This window comes from Saccostrea echinata, unplaced genomic scaffold (assembly GCF_033153115.1).
Source record: "Saccostrea echinata isolate AGI-Se365-2 ecotype Australia unplaced genomic scaffold, CSIRO_AGI_Sech_v1 ptg000042l, whole genome shotgun sequence".
Lineage (NCBI taxonomy): Eukaryota > Metazoa > Mollusca > Bivalvia > Ostreida > Ostreidae > Saccostrea > Saccostrea echinata.
In genome coordinates, this window is record NW_026889791.1 from 5833096 (window position 1) to 5855801 (window position 22706).

Below are 22706 nucleotides of genomic sequence, written 5' to 3' on the forward strand. Positions count from 1 at the left end.
CAGCATCCATGCAAGTTTGGTCCAGGTAGGGCTTATAGTTCCTTGGGAATGGACCTTCTCCATAAACTTTAACCTGGTCACTCATCTGAAAAATCTAGGTCAGATCCAGCATCTGAAGCAAGTGTGGTAGTGTCAATCCCTAGATGCATCATCCATGCAAGTTTCGTCAAGGTAAGACTTATAATTACTTGGGAATAGACCTGCTCCAAAAACTTTAACCTAATCACCCATCTGGAAAATCTAAGTGGTAGTGTCCCTCCCTAAATGTATCATCTATGCAAGTTTGGTCACGGTAAGGCTTATAATTACTTGGGAATAGACCTGCTCGAAAAACTTTAACCTGGTCACTCATCTGGAAAATCTAGGTCAGATCCAGCATCCCAAGCAAGTATGGTAGTGTTTATCCCTAGATGCATCATCCATGCAAGTTTGGTCCAGGTAAGGCTTATAGTTACTCGAGAATGGATTTGCTCCTAAAACTTTAACCGGGACGCCGACGCTGTGGGTATAGCATAAGCTCATCTCGACTTTGTCGAGGTAATTAAAAAATGATTTTATGGGCTTAATTTGGAAAAAAGCACAGGATCTTAATACATTTTTTCAATGTGTCTTGGTTCCAAGAACATTCATAGAGACAAGAATAGGGTAGATAAAAGCTACAGAAATAATCAATTAGGCCAAATAAAAAAATATGTGTGGTTCCGGTTACCCGACCTTCCCTATTTTATACCTCCCGACCCTTAACTTTTTTTGGGCAATTTTCATATTTTTTCCGGAATTTTCCCCGATTTCCATCAATGGCTCCGGTTTAAGTTTTAGTTTCAGCAATGACGGCCTCCTTGCAAAACATAGTGCAAGTGTTTAATAGTATTAAGTCCAAAGCGAGCTAGCATGTAGGTGTCCCCTACCAATATTGACTAGTATATTATCACATCACATCTAAATGCCATTTGCAAAGCAGTGATAGGTAGGCTATTATTTAGAAAAATTAAGAAAATCATTTTGTTAAAAAAAAAAAAAAAAAAAAAAAAAAAAATTCCCTACCTACCTACCCTAATTTTTTTGGAAGTGTAACCGGAACCACACATATTTTTTTGTTTGGCCTTATCTATTAATTTCATTTTTATTTATTATAAATTGTACACAAAAATATTACGATGCTGCATTTGATATCAAAATAAAAAAAAATGTCAGTTAAGCACAACCTGATCATGCATAGCAAATACGGAATTGCCTCACACTCTGTCGAGTTGTTTTGAAGTTGTAATTAGTTTTGAGTGGTTTCCTTAATTTCTGTCCTTCTTTAATGGGTACTGTGTCGAAAACAATAAAAGAAAATTCAGAATGCTTTCTGGGCATGACTTGCATAATTATTTTTAAAAATTATTCATGAACGGTACGGTACGTTTAGTGAACAGTATGGTTTGTTTTGTGCATAATACAGTATGCTTCTTGCATGGAATGGTTCGTTGTACATTTTAGGGTCTGTACTTTGTTGTGTTTTTGTTCTACATCCCATAGTCATGCCAGGCATGGACTACTCACACTGCGCATGCACTTGATCTGCATGTAGCATGACCATAAAATTTCTTCAACTACCGATTTCATAAAGAAATGGCTCACAGAGAACAAAAATACATACCAATAAATATTCATTGGGACAACTGCAAACACTTACAAATATTTATACAGATGTTACAGCATTTCAATCCAACAAATGGCCAGAGAAAGAAACATGATGATATAAACTAGCCATTCTACTACAGACTACACCAACATCACATTTCAAAATACAATGTCACCCCTACTCCATTTTCCCGAACTTTCTCAAGTAAAATGGTGAATTGCAATTGCATGTAATATAAGATCTGTTGTCTTGAAAAAAAAAAAAAATATAGTTTTTTCTTCTTGCTAAAAGTTCTTTTACATTGGCATTATCAAATATTATATGAGGAAATGGAAGTAGAAAGCTCTTAGTATAGAAAACAGGCTATAAAAATTGGAAGATCCAGGATCTGCACTTGTTTCACCTCAGCTATGAATATTTAGTGTGCAAGTTTCAAGTTCTCAAGCTGTTGTGATGTCACACTCATGATCAGCTAAAAAATAGGGAACTGGCGACCGTTTCACTAACAGGTCGTAGCTTGTAAACGTAGACGTAAACGTAGTAGGCAAGTCTGTTTAACTAAGAGTTGCAATTTGCAAGTTACGATTAAAGTTGATCTTAAGTCTACGAGTAGTCAGGGGCAATCTTAAAATACCTTCGTGCAAGTTATTTCCTGAGAAAAGCAGCACAAAACAAAAAATATAAGAAAGAAACAGAATAACTGTAACTTTTTACATCTCTGTCTGCTCTCATAAATAATAATATGTGTAGACCGATTTCAATCTTAAAACACATTAGTAAAAAAAAAAAAAATTACAATCACAACTGAAATTAAAAAAAATCAAGTTTAAGATTTCATTTTTGAGCTCAATATAACACCCTCCCCCCCAACCCAAACAGTTTAAATACAGTCGTTAAATGCATTTAGTACAATTGAATTCCCTTTTTAAACAAAGCACTAAAAATATCAGTCTTGGAAAAAAAAAAAAAAAAACAAAAATCAGAAACGTCTCCTCCCCATTACCTTTCAAGAAAACAACAGTGACCGTGCAGAGAACAAAAGTTAAAAAGAGAAAGCCCCCTTTCTTAAATTTCTCTTCTTAACTAAATATTAAATCACTGAAATATATAAGAACAGACATGTATATGTGTGAAATAGTGATAATTTTAAAATTTTATATTAAAATTTGTTTGGATTTACATATTGTGGCAAAAAAATAAATCAACTTTCGTAACTTTGATATGGATACATGTACACTAGACAAAATTGCTAACGCACCACTTATTATTCTTACTTGTGAATCGATCATTTTCCTGTTTGGTACTAGTATATATAATATGCCATCTTTTCCAAAACAGTTGGATTGAGAAATATCTTGGTGTCATGTCAAGACTCTTAAAGGACCTTCTTGTCCGGAAACCAATTTCCCGATGTGCACTGCACACCGTTTTTGCCAAGATATGAAGTTGGTGATTACCTATGGTGGTCCGTGACGTTGCGATGGGAGCAGTCTCCCACTTAAAAATTAAATGATGTACCCTGATCGACTACCATATCGCTTAGTAGTCATCCAGTGCCTAGGTGTTCCCACCAAATCCATCCAACTTCCGGTTGCCCCAATTTTGTGGAACAATCTTGAAGTTATTGTGTGGTGCTTACTTAATGCTGTAGATATCTGTTGTAAACATTTTTATGAACGTTATTTCATTTTCAACAATTTTTTACCAGAGAAATGCATATAAATCTTTTAATTGTTTTAATTTTTCACAAATTTCTTCAAAGGAACCCCCTGCAGACACCATACTGGCTGCCCTATCACGCTCTTCTAGAGTCAAATGCCGCATACACTGTTACTTTTTTTTTTTCCTGAGTTTTTAATTAGTGGAAACATAAAGAACATAATCTTTATGTGTATCTTGTTTTTAGAATTCAATAAAATCATATCTCATTGTATATTTTACCAATATAAAGTATGAACATTATTTAAATCCACATTTCATAGAATGTAAACATCATTCAGAATTGACCTTAACTTCAAAACAAACTTCATTTGCAGACAGAGGTGTTAATTAATCTCAATTTGACAGAAACAGATAATGCTTTGGATTCTCTTCAAGAGGAAAGTTAATTAATCCCATGGGACTAGTTGCAGCTTTCATAGTTTACAATTGGAACATTCCCAGCAGTTATCTCTCTTTGCCCTGGCATTCATTCTAATGTAAAGTTAAGGAATCTACCCCACCACCCCAGCTCCAAACTGGATGATATAGAGAACCAAACTTAGCATCAAAATATGTCTTACTGCCTCTTCAACCAACATTCCAAATTTGAACTTAATTGGTCAACTACAAAAAAAAGTTATTAGAAAAAAACAGAAAATTTGTGGACGGAAGAATGACAGATGGACAGACAGACAGACAAACAGACGGACAGACAGACAGACAGACAGTGATTACTATAGGGCACCCGCAAACCCTTGCGGGGCCCTAATAAATGTTTTTTCAAATATTTTTATCATGCATATGACATCAAGTCTTCAACTTTTGGAAACATTTTTGCATTGCTGCAAATGTTAATAATTGGATTTGGAATATACTCAAAAATGCTATTTTTAAAAATAATTTAGGGCATGTTGCCATTATGATTGTGACATATTGCAAACAATTTTTGCCTGATATAACTATGGTATTAAAGACTTCTATCACAGAGAGTTTGGAGAAATTCTTGGACTATGCATGCCACAGCTCCTGTATATAGAGCTGAATGGCTCTTAAGGAACATTAAGTAGGAAACAGAGTATAAGCAATATAATTCAAAATTACACTTGGGAGAAAATAATAAGAGAGTCAGAACAATATGTTCCCAAACTACGTTTGGGAGGCATAAATATGAGGGTGATTCCATGCACATGTATTTCAATTTACCTGTAGCTGTCTTACCTGGCCGCATTTGTTTGATGGTATAGTCATTTATGAGGTGATGATTATGTTCGTTCAGGTTACAGTGTAGACTTACACAGTCACTTTGAAACAATAGATCTTGTAAAGTATACACACGAGTAATGCCTGAAATTAAAATAGTTTCAGATTAATCATTCTCTCAGTGACAAATCTGATTTTAATCCCACCAGTAAATACACTATGTATCAATCCCATTTTTTGAAACAAGGGAAGATAATGGTGTGATAATGAAGACGGCATGGAGAGCTTTCCCAAATTTTACCCTTCTCATCTCAAGCCCTTTTATCTGTGGCATCATAGTGTACTTCACAAGTGTTAGCATGCAACTAATGTAAATATATATAAAATGGGTAAAACAGATTTTGTGCTTTGACTTATTCACCTTTAAATTTCAGGTTCATACTTGCAATGAAAACTTAAAAAGAACCCCATCCTATTTTTTATACCCCCTATCAATCTGAAAAGGGGCACAGTTTTTCAATATAATATAGATTTAAAATTCAGTTAAAGATGGTTTGTGCTTGATTTACTTGGCAGTGGTTCTGAAAAAGTAGTGGAAATTGTACAAAAGATCTAGAGGCCTTCTTGGTCACCTGAGTATCCCGAGTTACCACTGCTACAATCAACTCACTCCTAACCTTGGAGGGGAACTCTTGGCTCTAAGATATGAATTTTACAATTCGGTATAGACAATCTTCATAATTACATTTCATGAAGTTGTCTCCTAGATGCAAAGGATTACAAACATATATTGCACACTTTTAATATCTGATTGAAAATCAATTGCTAAAGGTCTCGTAGTATTAATAACATGACATTAAAAACAAAATTAGACCTAGATTAATATATTGTGTGCCACAGAGACATAAATGCAAGGCCATTTTTTTTTATTAGTTGATTTATGGATTTTTTTGTATTTAAAATGTCTGTTGGGTGGCTACAGATAAAAAGGGTGCTTGCTATCATAAACAGTAATTCCCACACTAGGTGTTTGCCTCTAAATGTACTCACATTCATATTTGGGAATCAAGGGAAGAAGCCACAATAATTCTTTAATTTACAAAAAAGTCAGTTTTCAACCCAAAATCAACCCCAAGGTGAAAAATGAAATTCCAAAACCTAAATGCACATCTACAAGACACATCCAGACTTCTTCAAAAATGTGTATGGGCTACTGTGAAAAATGTAAGAGGTCAGGGAACCTGTTTTTTTTTTTCTCTTTTGATCCCCAATCACCACCAGGGTGAAAAAATCAAAATTCTAAAACCTTACTAAACACCTACAGGATACTCCAGCATGCTAGAGGTTCACAGCAAGATACTTTTGACTCGGTGCTGCATAACCTCTAGCATCCATTGTAAAATTTCTCGCTTCTGAAACCCAGAGGAAATAAATTGTTTAATTAAAAATGCAGGCTTTAAACATTAATATGACACGAAACAATAAAACATTCACTATCTGCGATAAAACTTACACATAAAATAATGTTAATTTCTTGTATTAGCAATAAATCCACTACATGTATTTTTAAAATCAAAGCAGAAATTAAAACAAGTTGTCTGTTTGAAATTCGGGAGTGGAATGCAGAAAATCTGATGAAACGAAACTAGTTTTTCGCTATGAAATAACTGAAAGTTTCGTTTTCTTACTAGTAATCCCCAAAATTAACATGAAGTCAAATCGAAAATAATTCTGGTGACAAATTGAAATAATGCAGAATTTGATTAATGAACAATGACGCATACTGAATAAAGTGGATTCTATGATTTCTTGTGACTTTTATACCCCATGCAAACTCAAAGGTACCTGAGAATTACTTGTTTACAGTTTATTTCACACATAACATTTTCCGCCCAAAATCTCAGGCAGAATGAGCTCGTTAGAAAATGGCCTTCGGATGTAAGAGTCTGAGGTATGTAAGTAGCGTAGGATCGATAACTGAGGCTCTTACTTGTTGGAGTAACCTACAGGACACCACCAATCATATTCCAAAAGATGAGATCAAAATATGAAATGGCTACTGCAAAAAATATAAGAGGAGCTCAGGGAACAAGGTTTTTGTAGAAAAACAACTCTTTTTGACCCCCCCCCCCCCCCCAAGCAAAATCAAAATTCCTTAAATCTTGTTGCACATCTAGGGCACAAGAACACCACCAATCATATTCCAAACAAGAGGCCCATGGGCAACAGCGCTCATCTGAGTAACTTTGGTCTTGCTGTTTTTCACCTGATTCCCCCCCCCCCATTGTAGTACTTATTGTGGCCCCACCCTATCCCTGGGGGTCATGATTTGAACAATTTAGAATCTACACTTCCCCAGGATGCTTCCACATAAGTTTAAGCTTTTCTGGCTCGGTGTTTCTTGAGAAGAAGATTTTTAATTATTTTTACTACATATTTCAATGTAAAAGTTGGATTCCCTATTGTGGCCCTGCCCTACCCCCAGAGGTCATGCTTTGAACAATTAGAATCTACACTACCAAGGATGCTTCCACTTAAGTTTCAGCTTTTCTGGCCCAGTGGTTCTTGAGAAGAAGATTTTTTAATGACCCCACCCAATTTTTGTCTTTTCTTGATTATCTCCCCTTGGAAGGGGGTTTGCCCTTCATTTTAACTATTTAAACTCCCCTTTACCCAAGGATGCTTTGTACCAAGTTTTGTTAAAATTGGCCCAATGGGTTCTTGAGAAGAAGTTGAAAATGTGAAAAGTTTACAGACAGACGGATGACTGGTGATCAGAAAAGCTCACTTGAGCTTTCATCTCAGGTGAGCTAATAAGTTTAATTCATTCATAATTTGGCAGATCTTTCTTGATAGATCCTACAGTTTACCAGAGTGAGTAAAGCCACCCTATGACATTATGTAATCACGCGTTCTGGTTTACATGTACTTAAGTGATTGCTTTGAACACAAAAAAGTTTAATATTTAGAAATCCATTAGCGCACAATAAATTTTAGCGTTCAGGGGCACTTGCGCCAAATGCACTAAAATTAGTAGTGCACCATATTTTCTTGTTTGACAGTATTGCATATCATTTTACTCGAGAATAATTTCTTTTAAACGATGGTATTGAACATTAGTGATTTTGAAATTTCATAGCAGCAAATTAACAAAATATTGCATAAAATCATTCATAAAAAACAATTATAACTTTTATAACGTTTTTGTCTTGTTAAATAATTTTGAATGCATATAAATTTGATACCATCTAAAAGAAAAATGTTTTGCCTTTCTTATGATGTGTCATTTATTAAATATTTCAAGAAATAAAGAAGTAATTGTATTTTTTTTTTTTTTTTTTTTTTTTTTTTTTTACGGTAGTTGGACTTCTAATAATGGCCAAAGTTACTCAGTGTTCTGGGGGTTGGTTGCTAAAAGTTACTCAGTGTTGAAGGAGTTAAAGTGTTAAACAGCTCATGCCTGTTAAATATTGTTCAATTATCATAATAGTTTAGAGTGCAAGGAAGAAAATAATTCAACCTTGATACATCGATTTCAATGATTTTTCCATTCCTTATGTTTGATCTCCTGTGGTGAGATATGATATAAACCTATATCCAAAAAAAAAAAAAAAAAAAAAAATACAAAAAAAAAAAAATACATTAAAGCATATTTTTAATCTATTAATAATACAGTCATTTTTGTATCATTTATGCAATTTTGGTCCGATAGGGCTTGCAGTTACTTGGGAATGGACTTAACTAAAAACTTTAAACTTGTCACTCATCCAGAAAATGTAAGTCATATCCAGCATCTGAAGCAAGTTTGAGTGTTCATCCCGTGATGCATCATCCATGCTAGTTTGGTCCAGATAGCCCTTATAGTAATAATACATTTCAACTAATCATGGGGATCTGTATCATTCTCTGATGAGACTGTAGCCCTACTGGTTTGTATTTATAACAAAGGAAGTCAAGAGAAAAGTAGCACTTGCACTTGAAACTATGAAACAGCAATAAATACAAGAGGCCCATGGGCCTTGAATCACTCTTCTGATAAACTGTACAACCTATCACTTCTATTTGAAGCCTCGAAGTATCCTGTATATTTAGATAAACCCTTGAAATTCCAATTCACACTCTGAGAACCCAAGATGATTCTAAGCCAATTAGTACCTGAGAGTTGGTCATGGTGACCTACTTATCACTTGTCATTCTCTGAGGACCCATCAACTAAGTTTGATGATTCTAAGCCAATTAATACCTAAAATATTTTTTAAAATTATAACCATAAAATTTTATAAGTAGGTCAAAGTGACCTACTTTTCAATTGTTTTACTCCAAGGACCCAAGATGCATCAACTGACAAAGTTTGATGATTCTAAGCCAATTAGTACCTGTAATATTTAATTAAAGCCATAAATTTTCAAAAGTAGGTCACCGTGACCAACTTTTCAGTTGCTGTACTCCGAGGACCAAAGATACACCGACTGACAAAGTTTGATGATTCTAGCCAATAAGTACCCAAAATATTTAATTACAGCCATAAATTTTCAAAAGTAAGTCATGGTGACCTACTTTTCAGTCAACCTACTCTGAGGACCAAAGATGCATCAACTGACAAATTTTGACGATTCTAAGCCAAAAAATTCCTGAAAATATTAAATACAGCCATAAAATTTCAAAAGTAGGTCACCGTGACCTACTTTTTAATTGTTGTACTCCGAGGACCCAAGATGCATCAACTGACAAAATTTAATGATTCTAAGCCAATTAGTACCCGAAATATTTGATTTAAGCCATAAATTTCCAAAAGTAGGTCACCGTGACCTACTTTTCAGTTGTTGTACTCCGAGGACCCATGACGCATCAACTGACCAAGTTTAATGATTCTAAGCCAATTAGTACCCGAAATATTTGATTAAAGCCATAAATTTCCAAAAGTAGGTCACCGTGACCTACTTTTCAGTTGTTGTACTCCGAGGACCCATGACGCATAAGCTGACAAAGTTTTATGATTCTAAGCCAATTAGTACCCGAAATATTTTATTAAAGCCATAAATTTTCTGAAAGTAGGTCACGGTGACCTACTTTTTAGTCGACCTACTCCGAAGACCCATGACGCATCAACTGACAAAGTTTGATGATTCTAAGCCAATTAGTACCCGAAATATTTCATTAAAGCCATAAATTTTCAAAAGTAGGTCACGGTGACCTACTTTTTAGTCGACCTACTCTGTAGACCCAAGATGCATCAACTGACAAAGTTTGATGATTCTAAGCCAATTAGTACCCGAAATATTTAATTAACGCCATAAATTTTCAAAAGTAGGTCACTGTGACCTACTTTTTAGTCGACCTACTCCGAAGACCCAAGATGCATCAACTGACAAAGTTTGATGATTCTAAGCCAATTAGTACCTGAAATATTTAATTATAGTCATATAAATTGAAAAGTAGGTCACGGTGACCTACTTTTCAGTTGACCTTTTTTGAGGACCCAAGATGCATCAACTTACAAAGTTTTATGATCATAGGACTTAAAATGTCCAAATTATGCCTCTAAAACGCTTTGAAATCGAATGCCTGCAAAGTTCAAAAAGTAGGTCACTGTGACCTACTTTTTAATAAATATGTTTTATGGCCCCAAGATGCATCATCTTACAAGATTTAATGATTCTAAGCTTCCCCGTATTCGAATTAATGACCTTAATTGTTTTAAAAAAGATTAGCCATAAAATTCAAAAAGGAGGTCAAGGTGACCTATTTTTTAGTTGACGTACTTTGAGGACCCAAGATGCATCAACTGACAAAGTTTGATGATCATAGGCCTTAAATTGTTCAAAATATGCCTCTAAATCATTTTGAAAAAGAATGGCCGCAAAATTTAAAAAGTAGGTCACCGTGACCTACTTTTGAGTCAACATGATATGAGGTCCTTAGATGCACCAACTGACAAGATTTGATGATCCTAGTCCTTATAGTAAGCAAAATATCAACATTTTAATAAAATGTAATTTTTGGTCAACTTTGAAGTGACCTTGAGACCATGCCCTTTGCCCCAGGGTAAATCCCCATGCAAATTTTAATCTACAACATATCCTCATCCTTTTGTGTAAGTTTGGTGATAATCTGCCCAGTGGTTCTAGAGAAGAAGATTTTTTAGCAACCAGTACTTTTGTTTCTATTTTCCTAATTATCTCTCCTTGTTAAAGGGTCACAACCCCAGTTTTAGTATAAAAGGGAGCCCTTGGGCCAAGGATACCCTGTGACAAATTTGACAATAATTGGCCAAGGGGTTCTTGAGTTATGGCCCATATTCTAAAAAGTTTACGCACACCGCACAAATGGCCATAGCATTAGCTCTTTGAGCCTTTGGCTCAGAAGAGCTAATAATAATGTTCCTTGGTCTAGTTGCTTTGTGGCAAGATTGATTGAAATCAGATTAAAACTGTTAGAAAAGTAACCTTTAGAAAGAATTTCAGGAAAATTTCTAGTCTACTGCAAAGTTACATTGAAATCAGATGAAAACTGTAGGAGGAGTAGCATTTTGGAAGCATTTCACAAAAATTTCCATGTTTAGTAACCATGGCAACACAATTATTCCAAATCAAAAAATGATACATAAAATTATTTATCTGAGTTTGAAACCTTGTGTCCAAATTATATTCAGATCAGACCAAAACTGCAGGAGGAGTAGCATTTTGAAAGTATTTCACAAATATTTCTAATTTTAGTAACCATGGCAAGAACACTAAAAAACAAGATGCCCAGGGGCCACGTCGCTCACTTGAGCACTTTGGTTAGGAAAAAACAGAAATCAGTTCAGTATTGAAAAGTTTAAATATAAAAGTGGTTCAGGGAGGAAGGGGGGGGGGGGGGGGTGATTGGAACAAACTTGAATCTACACTTCCTAAGGATGCTTTTGAATCAATATCATACATAATGGCTTTGCTATTCTTCAGATGAACATTTTTATTGATATTATCCTTTATATTCCTTTGTATAACTATGATTCCCTGTTATGGCCCCTCTATTTTCCTGGGGGGGGGGGGTCATGATTTGAACAAATTTAAATCTACATTACCTGAGGATGCTTTTATATTATTATGACAAATCATGGCTTTGCTGTTCTTGAGAAGAAGATTTTTAAAGATTTTCCCTATGTATTCCTATGTAAAACTTCTACCCCCCCCCCACATTGCGGCCCCACCCTACCCTTGGGGGTCCTGATTTGAACAAACTTGAATCTACACTACCTGAGGATGCTTCCATATAAATTTGACTAATCATGGCTTTGCTGTTCTTGAGAATAAGATTTTTAAAGATTTTTCCTATGTATTATTATGTAAAGCTTTGATTGCCCATTGTGACCCCACCCAACCCCTGGGGGCCATGATTTGAACAAATTGAATCTTCATTACCTGAGGATGCTTCCATATTGATATGACCAATCATGGCTTTGATGCTCTTGAGAAGATTTTTAAAAATTTTTCTTATGTATTCCTATGTAAAAGTTTGATCCCCCATTGTGGCCCACCCAACCCCGAGGATCATGATTAAAAAAAACTTGAATCTACACTACCTCACCATGATTCCACATGTTTCATGTTTTCAAGCACAGTGGTTATTGAGGAAAAAATTTCTAAATGATGCCATTAATTTTTCACGAAATCATAATTATCTCGCCTTACAAGAAGGCATGGCCCTTCATTTGAACAAACGTGAATCCCCTTTACCCAAGGATACTTTGTGGCAAGTTTGGTTCAAATTGGCCTAGTGGTTCTTGAGAAGAAGATGAAAATGTGAAAAGTTAACGACGACGACAGACATGGACAAATTTCGATCAGAAATGCTCACTTGAGCCTTGGGCTCAGGTGAGCTAAAAAAAAAAGCAAACCTGAGTAACTTTGGCCATGCTGTTCTTTACCAGATTTCCCCCTTGTAATACTTACTGTGGCCCAGCCCTATCCCCTGGGGGTCATGATTTTTACAATTTAAAATCTACACTATCCCAGGATGCTTCCAACAATGTAAAACTTGGATTCCCTACTGTGGCCCCACCCTACCCCCGGGGGTCATGATTTGAACAATTTAGAATCTACACTACCCCAGGATGCTTCCACATAAGTTTCAGCTTTTCTTGCTCAGTGGTTCTTGAGAAGAAGATTTTTAAAGATTTTTCTTATATATTTCAATGTAAAACTTGGATTCCCTATTGTGGCCCCGCCCTACCCCGGGGGGGGGGGGGGGTCATGATTTTTACAATTTAGCATCTACACTACCCCAGGATCTTTCACATAAGTTTCAGCTTTTCTGGCCAAGTTGTTCTTGAGAAAAAGATTTTTAAAGATTTTTCTTACATATTTCAATGTAAAACTTGGATTCCCTATTGTGGCCCCACCCTACCCCCCGGGGTCATGATTTTTACAATTTAGCATCTACACTACCCCAGGATGCTTCCACATAAGTTTCAGCTTTTCTGGCCCAGTGGTTCTTGAGAAGAAGATTTTTAAAGATTTTTCTTACATATTTCAATGTAAAACTTGGATTCCTTATTGTGGCCCGCCCTACCCCCGAGGGTCATGATTTGAACAATTTAAAATCTACACTATCCCAGGATGCTCCCATACAAGTTTCGGCTTTTTTGGCCCAGTGGTTCTTGAGAAGAAGATTTTTTAATGACTCCATCCTATTTTTGTCTTTTCTTGATTATCTCCCCTTGTAAGGGTACTTGGCCCTTTCTTTTAACAATTTAAACTCCCCTTCACCCAAGGATACTTTGTACCAAGTTTGGTTAAAATTGGCCCAGTGGTTCTTGAGAAGAAGTTGAAAATGTGAAAAGTTTACAGATGGACGGACAGACAACGGGTGGTCAGAAAAGCTCACTTGAGCTTTCAGCTCAGGTGAGCTAAAAAAACTGTAGAAGGAGTAGCATTTTCAAAGTATTTCTAGAAATTTGCATTTTTAATACCCATGGCAACACTGTTCATCAAAATCAAAAACTGAATTATGTATCTTAGTGTACTCTACTTGTGTGCCAAGTTATATTGAAATCAGACCAAACCTGTAGGAGGAGTGTATCATGACTTTGACCCATGGTCACTTGACCATGGTCAAGGTCACATCATCTAAACATGTTTTTTTTTAACATAAAAATGGCCCCATGAGGGTAATAGTCCTTCTAGAACAGCTTTAGTTTTTTTTTTCTTTTTTTTTTCAGTTTTGAAGTATATAGGGATATGCAATTAAGTATCATAAATGTATATGGTCTTGCAGTTTAATGTATTTATAGCCTTTTTATGATGACCTTAACCATTCAATGGCCTTGAAAATTATTCAGGTCTGCAATATACTCATTGTCATAACTTGGTATGTTATTTTTAACTCTATATTTTACATTATTATCGAAAAAAGGAAATTATCATGCTTTGTAGGACGTAGTCCTTTAAACAATGGTTGCCATGGCAACATTATATCAACAATTTTTATATATGACAACCTTTATATAAAAAACTAAATAATATCTTCGTACTTGGAAAATTATATCATTGTAAATTGAAAATTGAACATTTTATATATTTTAAAAATTGTATGTGTATATTATGTCATTTCTTTAAAACAATTCAGCATAGACAGTGCTTACACACAAAAACAATGCAGCAGAGTAAGGTATAACACAAACATTTTATTTATATCATAGATTTATGTTCAAATAGATAACCTGATTAATGACTGCCAGGGTTGGTGTGGAAATTTTGTAAGATTTTGTAATAATGTTAAAACAATGTGTGCAAATTTTCTTGAAGATTTACATAGAAACATACAAACAAAGACTCATATTTCAGCACTAATGAAAACTTAGGATTTCTTTGTATTTAGGGATTTATCAACTCAAAATCAGTCAAAAAATATATATCAATTCATGCATCAATTTTTTTTGTTTGTGTTAGGTATCCTTCAGATGGGTGTACAAAAAAGTCGGAGATCACCTCTGGACAAAAAACTGTCTGTGCACAGACAGATCGAAATTCCAGTACACTCCCAAAACTTCATTGCTGGTGTATAATAGCAGAAATTTGAAGGTTATGCAGTCAATTTGAAAAAAAAGTTTGAAATCTGTAGCTCACCTAATGATTTCTCAACTCCATCTTGCAGATAGGGGTCATAGAATATAACATTGAATCCAAAAGCCTTGGCACGCAGGGCAACTGCAGAACCCACTCTACCTAAAAAAACAAAACAAAAAAATCCCACTCATTATTTATTCCTATAAAATGGTACCATTTTATTGGTAGGTCGACTTTCACTATGTATTAAGTTGTTAAGTTCATTATGTATTAAGTATGGATTATGTTTACAAAATCTGTTCATATTAATATTTGAGAAAATAATGCATGCTGAACAAGGACTGCCCATAAAATTTGAAAAGAACTGCCTTTCTTCTTTTCAAATGGTCAAAGACATACCTACTCTATACCAAAATATTTGATATTAAAAGCCAAGTCAAACAAGTTTGGTTTTCATTAATTGAAACTTAAATTTTACATAAAAATTGCCATCTTAAAAGTTCACAGAAAGTGTGCATGGCCCAGTGGTAAAATGTAAAGAACTGGGTACATTACGTATAACAGAGCGGCCCTGTCTCCAAATTTGATTTCAGTTTTTTACAAACATGCCTACGATGTGTCTTTTCAAAATCATTTTATTTTTTTTAATTATCACAAACCGTTTTTCTGTCAGATGTCTCGAAAAATGGGGAGTTTTCTTTAGAAATTACAAATTTTGACATGATAACTTCATCACAGCGTTACTGATTTTAACATTACGTTAAAAGAAATCTGTAAATTCTCTGAACCGGAAACTATTTACTTTAACCTGCCTTATGTTCCAGAAAACAATTTTGAACTTTTATTTCAGTTCATCGTAATGTATCTTTGATAGCTGGAAGGAGTATAATAATTTAAAGGAAAATATAATTTTATTACAAACGATTTCATCAGACAAGTAATGAAGTTTGATTCATCCATACAGACGAGACAAGGTACTACTTCTTTTAAAATTGTGCTCGTATCAAATTTATCATTTCTTTATGTAAAAATGATTTCTTCAATCATTTTCCGCATTGTCTATGAAGTTACATTAAAATATTTAAAGATACATGAATCAATATTAAAAAGAAAATTGGAACGTCCCATATAAAGTACTCAAAATTGGATTTTTGGCAATGAAAAAGCCATCAACACCACTCCCCTTTTTAACAACAAATGGCAGCGCTATTAATTTCTTATTTTCTATTTTTGGGGGGGGGGGGGGGGATAAATGTATAAATTACTCACTATTATGGGGTTACGAGGTGTCTTAAACTGCGTTAAAAAATTTTTGATGTTAGGATTTCTTTTATAGATCGTTATTTATTCATTCCAGTGGATCCACTTTACTGCATGGTTCATGTAAAATATACTTTCCAGGAATAATCCCCAATACACCTACACACAATCACTTTCTATGTTAAAACCACAAGATGAGACCGGTTGTAGAGTCCTGATTGATGAGGCCATTCCAAGTTTTTTCTTTGTTTAGCGTCCATCCGAAATTCGAAAACCTATCTTCCTATCCAAGAAAACACACAAACCAAAAGGGGAAAAATGCAGCATTTTCAGAACAGTCCTAGAATTTCTTATTATTATTTGAAACCTCTCCTCGCCATAAAACTTAGTTAACCCTTTCAACACTGTAGGCCGCCACAGCGGCCTAAAAAAAAATTCTCCTTTCAACACGGTAGGCCGCTGCAGCAGCCTCAGGTATAAACAGAATGTAAACATGTTTTTAAACGTCATAGGAAGTATATAATACGCAGAATCGGTCGCTATGAATTCTGGGATAGTTAACCTACTTTCATTTCCAAATATGGCGGACCACATGTTGAGAAAAGCGAGGAAAATGAGAAATTTGAGACGAATCTCAGAAACAAGAAAGAAGAAAGTAAAATGGCGAGCGACAGTGACGAGTCCGACATTTCTGGCGATGAGAACTTCGATAATATTGGGAATTTTGACATTATAAATGTACCTAGACGTCAACAAGATGCACTTGAACGACAATTTCGAGCCTTGGTCGGAGAAAGTGACGAAGATTCAGACTTCGAAGGCTTCGAACCTGAGGACGCGTACTTAGCCCCGACGTTTGAAGGTTGGGACAAGACAGAGAATAACAGGAATATCCACCCATTTCGTGAACGCACGGGGCCTGTTAGAGTTCTGGATGCTTCCTGCAAAGCCTTAGACTTTTTCCAGATATTTTATACGGATGCTTTGTTTGAAAAAATCGTAGAATATACGAACAACTCCGCGGCCACAAAACGAGCAGCTGACCCAGAAAAACACAAAGGAGTTTGGACTGACGTTTCACTGGAGGAAATAAAGGCATACTATGGCATTTTACTCGTAATGGAAGTTATGCAGTTTGAGAGAGATGAACTTTACTGGTATAATAGCGAAAAGTACTGGGTAATTGGCTCAAAAATTGGACAAGTGATGACAAGAGACCGTTTCATCCAAATAAAGCGCTATCTTCACTTTAGTGATGACCAAAATGTTCAAAATGATGACAAACTACACAAGGTACGATTGATTCTTGACCATTTGAGAACAACATTCCAAAATGAGTATGTCCCACACCAACATGTTTCAGTTGACGAGGCAATGATTCCCTTCAAAGGCCGGCTGGGAATGAAACAGTACATGAAGGACAAACCCGTGAAGTTTGGAATAAAAATGTGGGTCGCTGCCGATGCAGTTACAGCATATTGCTACAACTTCGAGATCTATGTTGGCAAAAATAATGAAGTTGTAAACAGAAATTTGGGACTGGCATCAAGAGTTGTCATTGGAATGACTAAGCCTTTAGAAAATAAGGGCTATATCGTATACACTGACAATTTCTACACAAGTCCAACCCTAGCCGATTATTTATACACGAGAAATACATACATCTGTGGAACTGTCAGACCAAATAGAAAAGGTTATCCGAAGGAACTTGTACCAACAGCTAGGGACGCCAGAAGAATGCAGAGAGGAACTTCAGATTGGCTAATGTGTGGCCCACTATTAGCCCAGTTCTGGAAGGACAATCGCATTGTTTATTACTTATCGTCTTACCATCGGCCAGAGGATAATAACCTTGCGACAACAAGGAGGAACAAGGATGGAACAGAAACACAGGTACCTGTCACTCCAGCTGTAAAAAGCTATGCATCCTACATGGGTGGAGTTGATCGACTTGACCAAATGTCGCGGATGAATAAATCTAAAAAATCTCTGAGATGGTACAGGAAGATCGAAATTAGGCTGCGAGAAATTGCGTTATACAACTCATACATTCTTGAGGGATCTGTAATTGAACACAATCCACAGAACAAACGTAAGAGGGATCTACTAAGTTACCGTCTTGACGTCGCCCATCAGTTGATTGGAGCCTATCGACAGGAGAGGAGGGGATTCAAGCGCCCAAGAACTGTTGATGCGGAACCGGAAATGCGCCTTGATGAGAAATCTCACTGGCCTGGGCCCACAGGTAGTACCAACACTGTGTGTGTTGTATGCAATAAAAAGCATACTGTTTATAGAAACAGCCACCCTGGATGCACACTTTCAGAAAACCCAAACAAGAGAAGTAGAACAACGATGAAATGCGAAAAGTGTAACGTCCCATTGTGCTGCAATTTGAAGAGCACATGCTTCAAAGACTATCATACAAAAGTTTACTTTTGGCAATAAACCATGCTGAAAAGGGGAAAAATGAGACTTTTGATAGTTTGAAGTCCAGTATTGAACACTTTCTGTAAAGCTGTGATTGGAGAAACAGGACTGATTTGTGAAAAAAAACAACATGTGATTTATCTGGATTTTTGATAATATGTGTTGATATAACTATATCATGTTATATATCATTTTATTCAGGAAATATTCCTCTTTAAAATTATGGTAAGAAATCTAATCAATTTGAACCTTTATAGCAGCAAATTTTTAAAAGTTTGTCAAAATTTTTGAAATTTTAATTTTTTTTAAATTTTTCTTTCATATTATTGTACATAAAAATTAATAAATGTTGATTATAATTGCATATTCTGAAAGCAGAATGTCTGATCTTTACAATGATGTATCACTTAATAAAATTGTCAAAGAAATAAAGATGTTATGATGATTTTTATAATGGTGACCATTTTTGCTACTGATGGCCTAAGTTACTCAGTGTACCAGGGGTTAGTTGATAAAAGTTACTCAGTGTTGAAAGAGTTAAACTACTATTTTATTGAAATAAAAAAATTAATACACCACTTAAAAAAGAGAGATGTCAATCCCAAAAGAGTAAAATGCATTTCAGAGATTCGTATTTGTTGATTTTAATTTGAGTTAACTTTGTGTTTCAAAGCTTTGTATTTATCAATTTTAATGTGTTTGTTTTTAATTTCATAACCTCAAAACCAATTCATCCGCGTACACTGCACATAGAAAAAAAAACTTGGAATGGCCTTATCATAACTTGCGTTACAGACCTTGAAAAATTTTGCTTCAAATAAAAACCGTGAATCTCCGTAGGCTTAAGAAAAAGGGTGTGCGATTTGTTTAGATCCACTTTTCGATGAACAAAATATTTTATATAGCCAACGCTTTATTTAATTTTAGAGACACAGTACTTTGCATGCACATACTGATTATTTGATTAACAAAATCGAAAATTATATGCCTAAATCTGTGTAGTGAATTCGACAAGAAATGCACACGAATTCTCGGGAAGGGATTCAGAAGCTTGTAGTACACTCTAACGGGCAAATTCTTGATATAATTTTTTTATTGGTACTCATTACAGTACATGTATAACTTGATTATCAGTAAACCCCCCCCCCCCCCACTTCTATTTACATAGAGACAAAATACAAATAATCGAAATGCAGAATAACAGAACACTCACGTAGAAGAATCAAAATTCACTTTTACGTCCCTTTTTATAAGCTACATAGAGATTTTATTTCTAGTTCAGTTATCAAATTCTACGAAATCTGATGTTATTTTCACAGAGGTGATATTGGACAGGATGCTTCTCTAGCCCCGATGAACATCTATTGGAATACTAAACATCTTTCCTATATGAAATATATTACTATTATTTCATGGATTATCTGGATAAAATCCTTTTAAAAATACTCGCTTACTTCAAGATTAACAATAGTGTACATGTATAGTTAATATGTACATTCGTTTTTTATACAGATAAATATCTATAGAGTTATCTGTTTTTTCTTTTTTTCATTTCAAGACTTGGAATGTGTTAAAAATGTATTACGAAAACAATTTCTGGAAAAAAAAATAAACGAGTTAAATCATTGATTATGGAGCGGAAAGGGGGGTGTCTTGTCTGCAAGTAATGCAAGATCGTGTTTGTATTCCTTACAGAACTGGGAACAGATAATCTTTATTTATAGACAACAAAAAGGTTGATTGTATCATGTTTCACTTAAATTTTTGTAGAAAATGCCGAAAGAGTACACCACTGTATACCTTTTTTAAGCCTTATAAACTTGGTCAACATAATTATCTAAAATTCCTTGTAAATTTTAAATTAAACCCGATTTTACTTGAAAACAATGATGTCAATATTCCGATCAGCATGATAAATGTATATATAAGTAATAAGTGTAAATACATGCAAGAACTTTTCCATTCCCATGCAGCTGCTGACCTTCAATAAGTAAATGTAGGTCGGCAGTGGCAGATTTAGAAGTATTTAGTCATATATAAAACACTTCCTGATTATGCGATAAAACACTAGAATCCTTTCTGACATAATTAATTTTGTCAAATAAAAATCTGCAACAATACAGTGACAAGGATAACAAGTTTTGAAAAGAAATGTTCAAATGGTGACTGCTATATGCCAAGCTTCCCATCTACCTCCCTCTTTCCCCGCCCCAATCATTAGCTATTGTCTTTTGACATTCATGAATCCCAGACATATATAAATTGAAAACGAACAAGCATTCTGAGAGTATTGCATTAGCAATACTAGTCCCCTACCGCAAGTGTAATCTGGTTCCTGTTAAAAATTGAAAATGCCATAATTCCGTCAAAAATCAATGAAGGGGAATGAGATGCACACTTGTTCTTTAACTCATCAAGGTAAAGTCAATACCAAAAATCAGTTCAATATCTGCAAACGTTTAGAAAGAAATTGCGGAAAACCCTGAAAAATTCAAAAGGTCATAATTCCGTCAAAAAGCACTGAAGCGGAATGAAATGTAAACTTGATCTGTAACTCATCATGATACACTCACATGCCAAAAATCAGATCAATATCTGCAAGCGTTTAGAAAAAAAGTGCGGAAAACCAAGTGGGACAGACTGACAGACAGACAGACAGACAGATCGACAGACGGACAGACAGACTCAGAGGAAACCTATAGTCCCCTCCGGTTTCACTGGTAGGGGACTAATAAAACATACTTAAGAAAGCTGATGATTTTCAATAAAAATGTTAAAAATAATCTTTTCTTGAAGTCAAATAAAGTCAATGTCCACTATGAAGGAGATGTGCATTTTAATTGGAGGTACATGTAGTGTTAAATGTAAATTGATTGTCTGAACCATCCCAACTTACGTCGTTATATTACTTTTTCACGCTGTAAATATTGATTGAATATTTATTATAGTTGCGTAGACTGAAGAATTTGTTTCAAGTACATATTTTCAACATGATTGCTCTTTGTGACGTCATTTTTTTCAATGCATTGCGTCACTAATTTACATGTAATGTCCCATAGTAAATTTCACTGAGAAAGCTTCATATGGTTTTCATTTGCATAAATAATTGTATTAAATTAATTTTTTTCAGAATTGAATTTGAAAGACAATAAAAATAATTAAGCCTTCAGATATAGAATTAAACAATTAATTTCTTTAAAAATATAGATTTTATTGTGGAGAAAAGGTGACATCTATCCAAAAATGCAGCATTTTTTACTTCAATTTTTTGTAAATACGGATGTGGCCGCATGTTTGTAAGGTTATTTTTTCTCTTTAATATTAAAAATCGTAGTGTATTTTTCAGAATTGAATTTGAAAGACAATAAAAATAATTAAGCCTTCAGATATAGAATTAAACAATTAATTTCTTTAAAAATATAGATTTTATTGTGGAGAAAAGGTGACATCTATCCAAAAATGCAGCATTTTTTACTTCAATTTTTTGTAAATACGGATGTGGCCGCATGTTTGTAAGGTTATTTTTTCTCTTTAATATTAAAAATCGTAGTGTATTTGTTCTTTCTGCAAAGTTTCGCATACATACTCGGATGTGGCCATATCCAAATATAGACTTGAAGAGGAGGAAAAAGTCCAAAATGGGGGAATTCTGGAATATTAGACCGGTTTTGAACGTTATATAAATGAAAGGGCACGTGAGTTGAGAGAAATTTATTCCTATTTCACACAAAGGGAAACCTTAACAGTTAATTGATACAATTGATAGAATGTAATCGTGCGTTTAATTTTTGCCGATTTTACAGGGCCGTAAATCGGTCTTAACGTACCCAGCTCTTTTGTAATAAAGTTTCATAAAAAATTCAAAACTTATTAAAAGAACAAGATACAGTTTCAATAAAAATCTGGCCCTGTATTTTTCTAAAATATGGAAGTGATGAAAGAAATTAAAATTCATGCTTTTTGAAATCTTGAAACTCCATGCACTAAGATCAAACAAACTATTTTTCTCATTTGACTTCCTAAATGCTAATTGTGACGTCATAAACTCGTGCATTTTCTCGTATTTTCATAAAAATTTCAGAAGACATCAATTTTCAGTGAGATTTTCTTTCAGATAATATAGCACACGTATCGCCCACAAAGATTTGAGAAGAGTGATTTTTTAAAGAATTTTACAAAACATACTCAATATTTAATTGGGTGACATCTGTGGACACTATTTTCTCAAAGAAAATACCCCCTGAAATGTTGAGTCATTTTGGGGCTTTTTCTGCTTAAAACTTAGAAATCAAAAGCCTGAAAGGCTTCAACGGCGTCGAACATGAAAAACAATGCATGTCAAATGATCTTTTTGAATTTGAAGAAAGCAAAAGTCAATTGTATGATTCAGGTAGCCTAACACAATTTTTTGTAAACAAAATGTCAACCATTATAGTCTT

At 34.7% G+C, this 22706-nt stretch overlaps 1 protein-coding gene across 2 annotated transcripts in view; it reads right to left on the minus strand.

Moving 5' to 3' along the window:
- The window catches only part of LOC133200990 (C-terminal-binding protein-like), a 120710-nt gene that overhangs the window by 43509 nt on the left and 54495 nt on the right, over positions 1–22706 (minus strand). The window contains exons 6-7 of one of the 2 annotated variants that reach the window (XM_061336796.1): positions 14638–14736; positions 4532–4672 (exon numbers count right to left, since the gene is read on the minus strand). In XM_061336796.1, the coding sequence (XP_061192780.1) occupies positions 4532–4672; positions 14638–14736 (240 nt within the window). The remainder of the gene's footprint in view (positions 1–4531; positions 4673–14637; positions 14737–22706) is intronic. The other variant, XM_061336797.1, reaches the window with a different exon arrangement.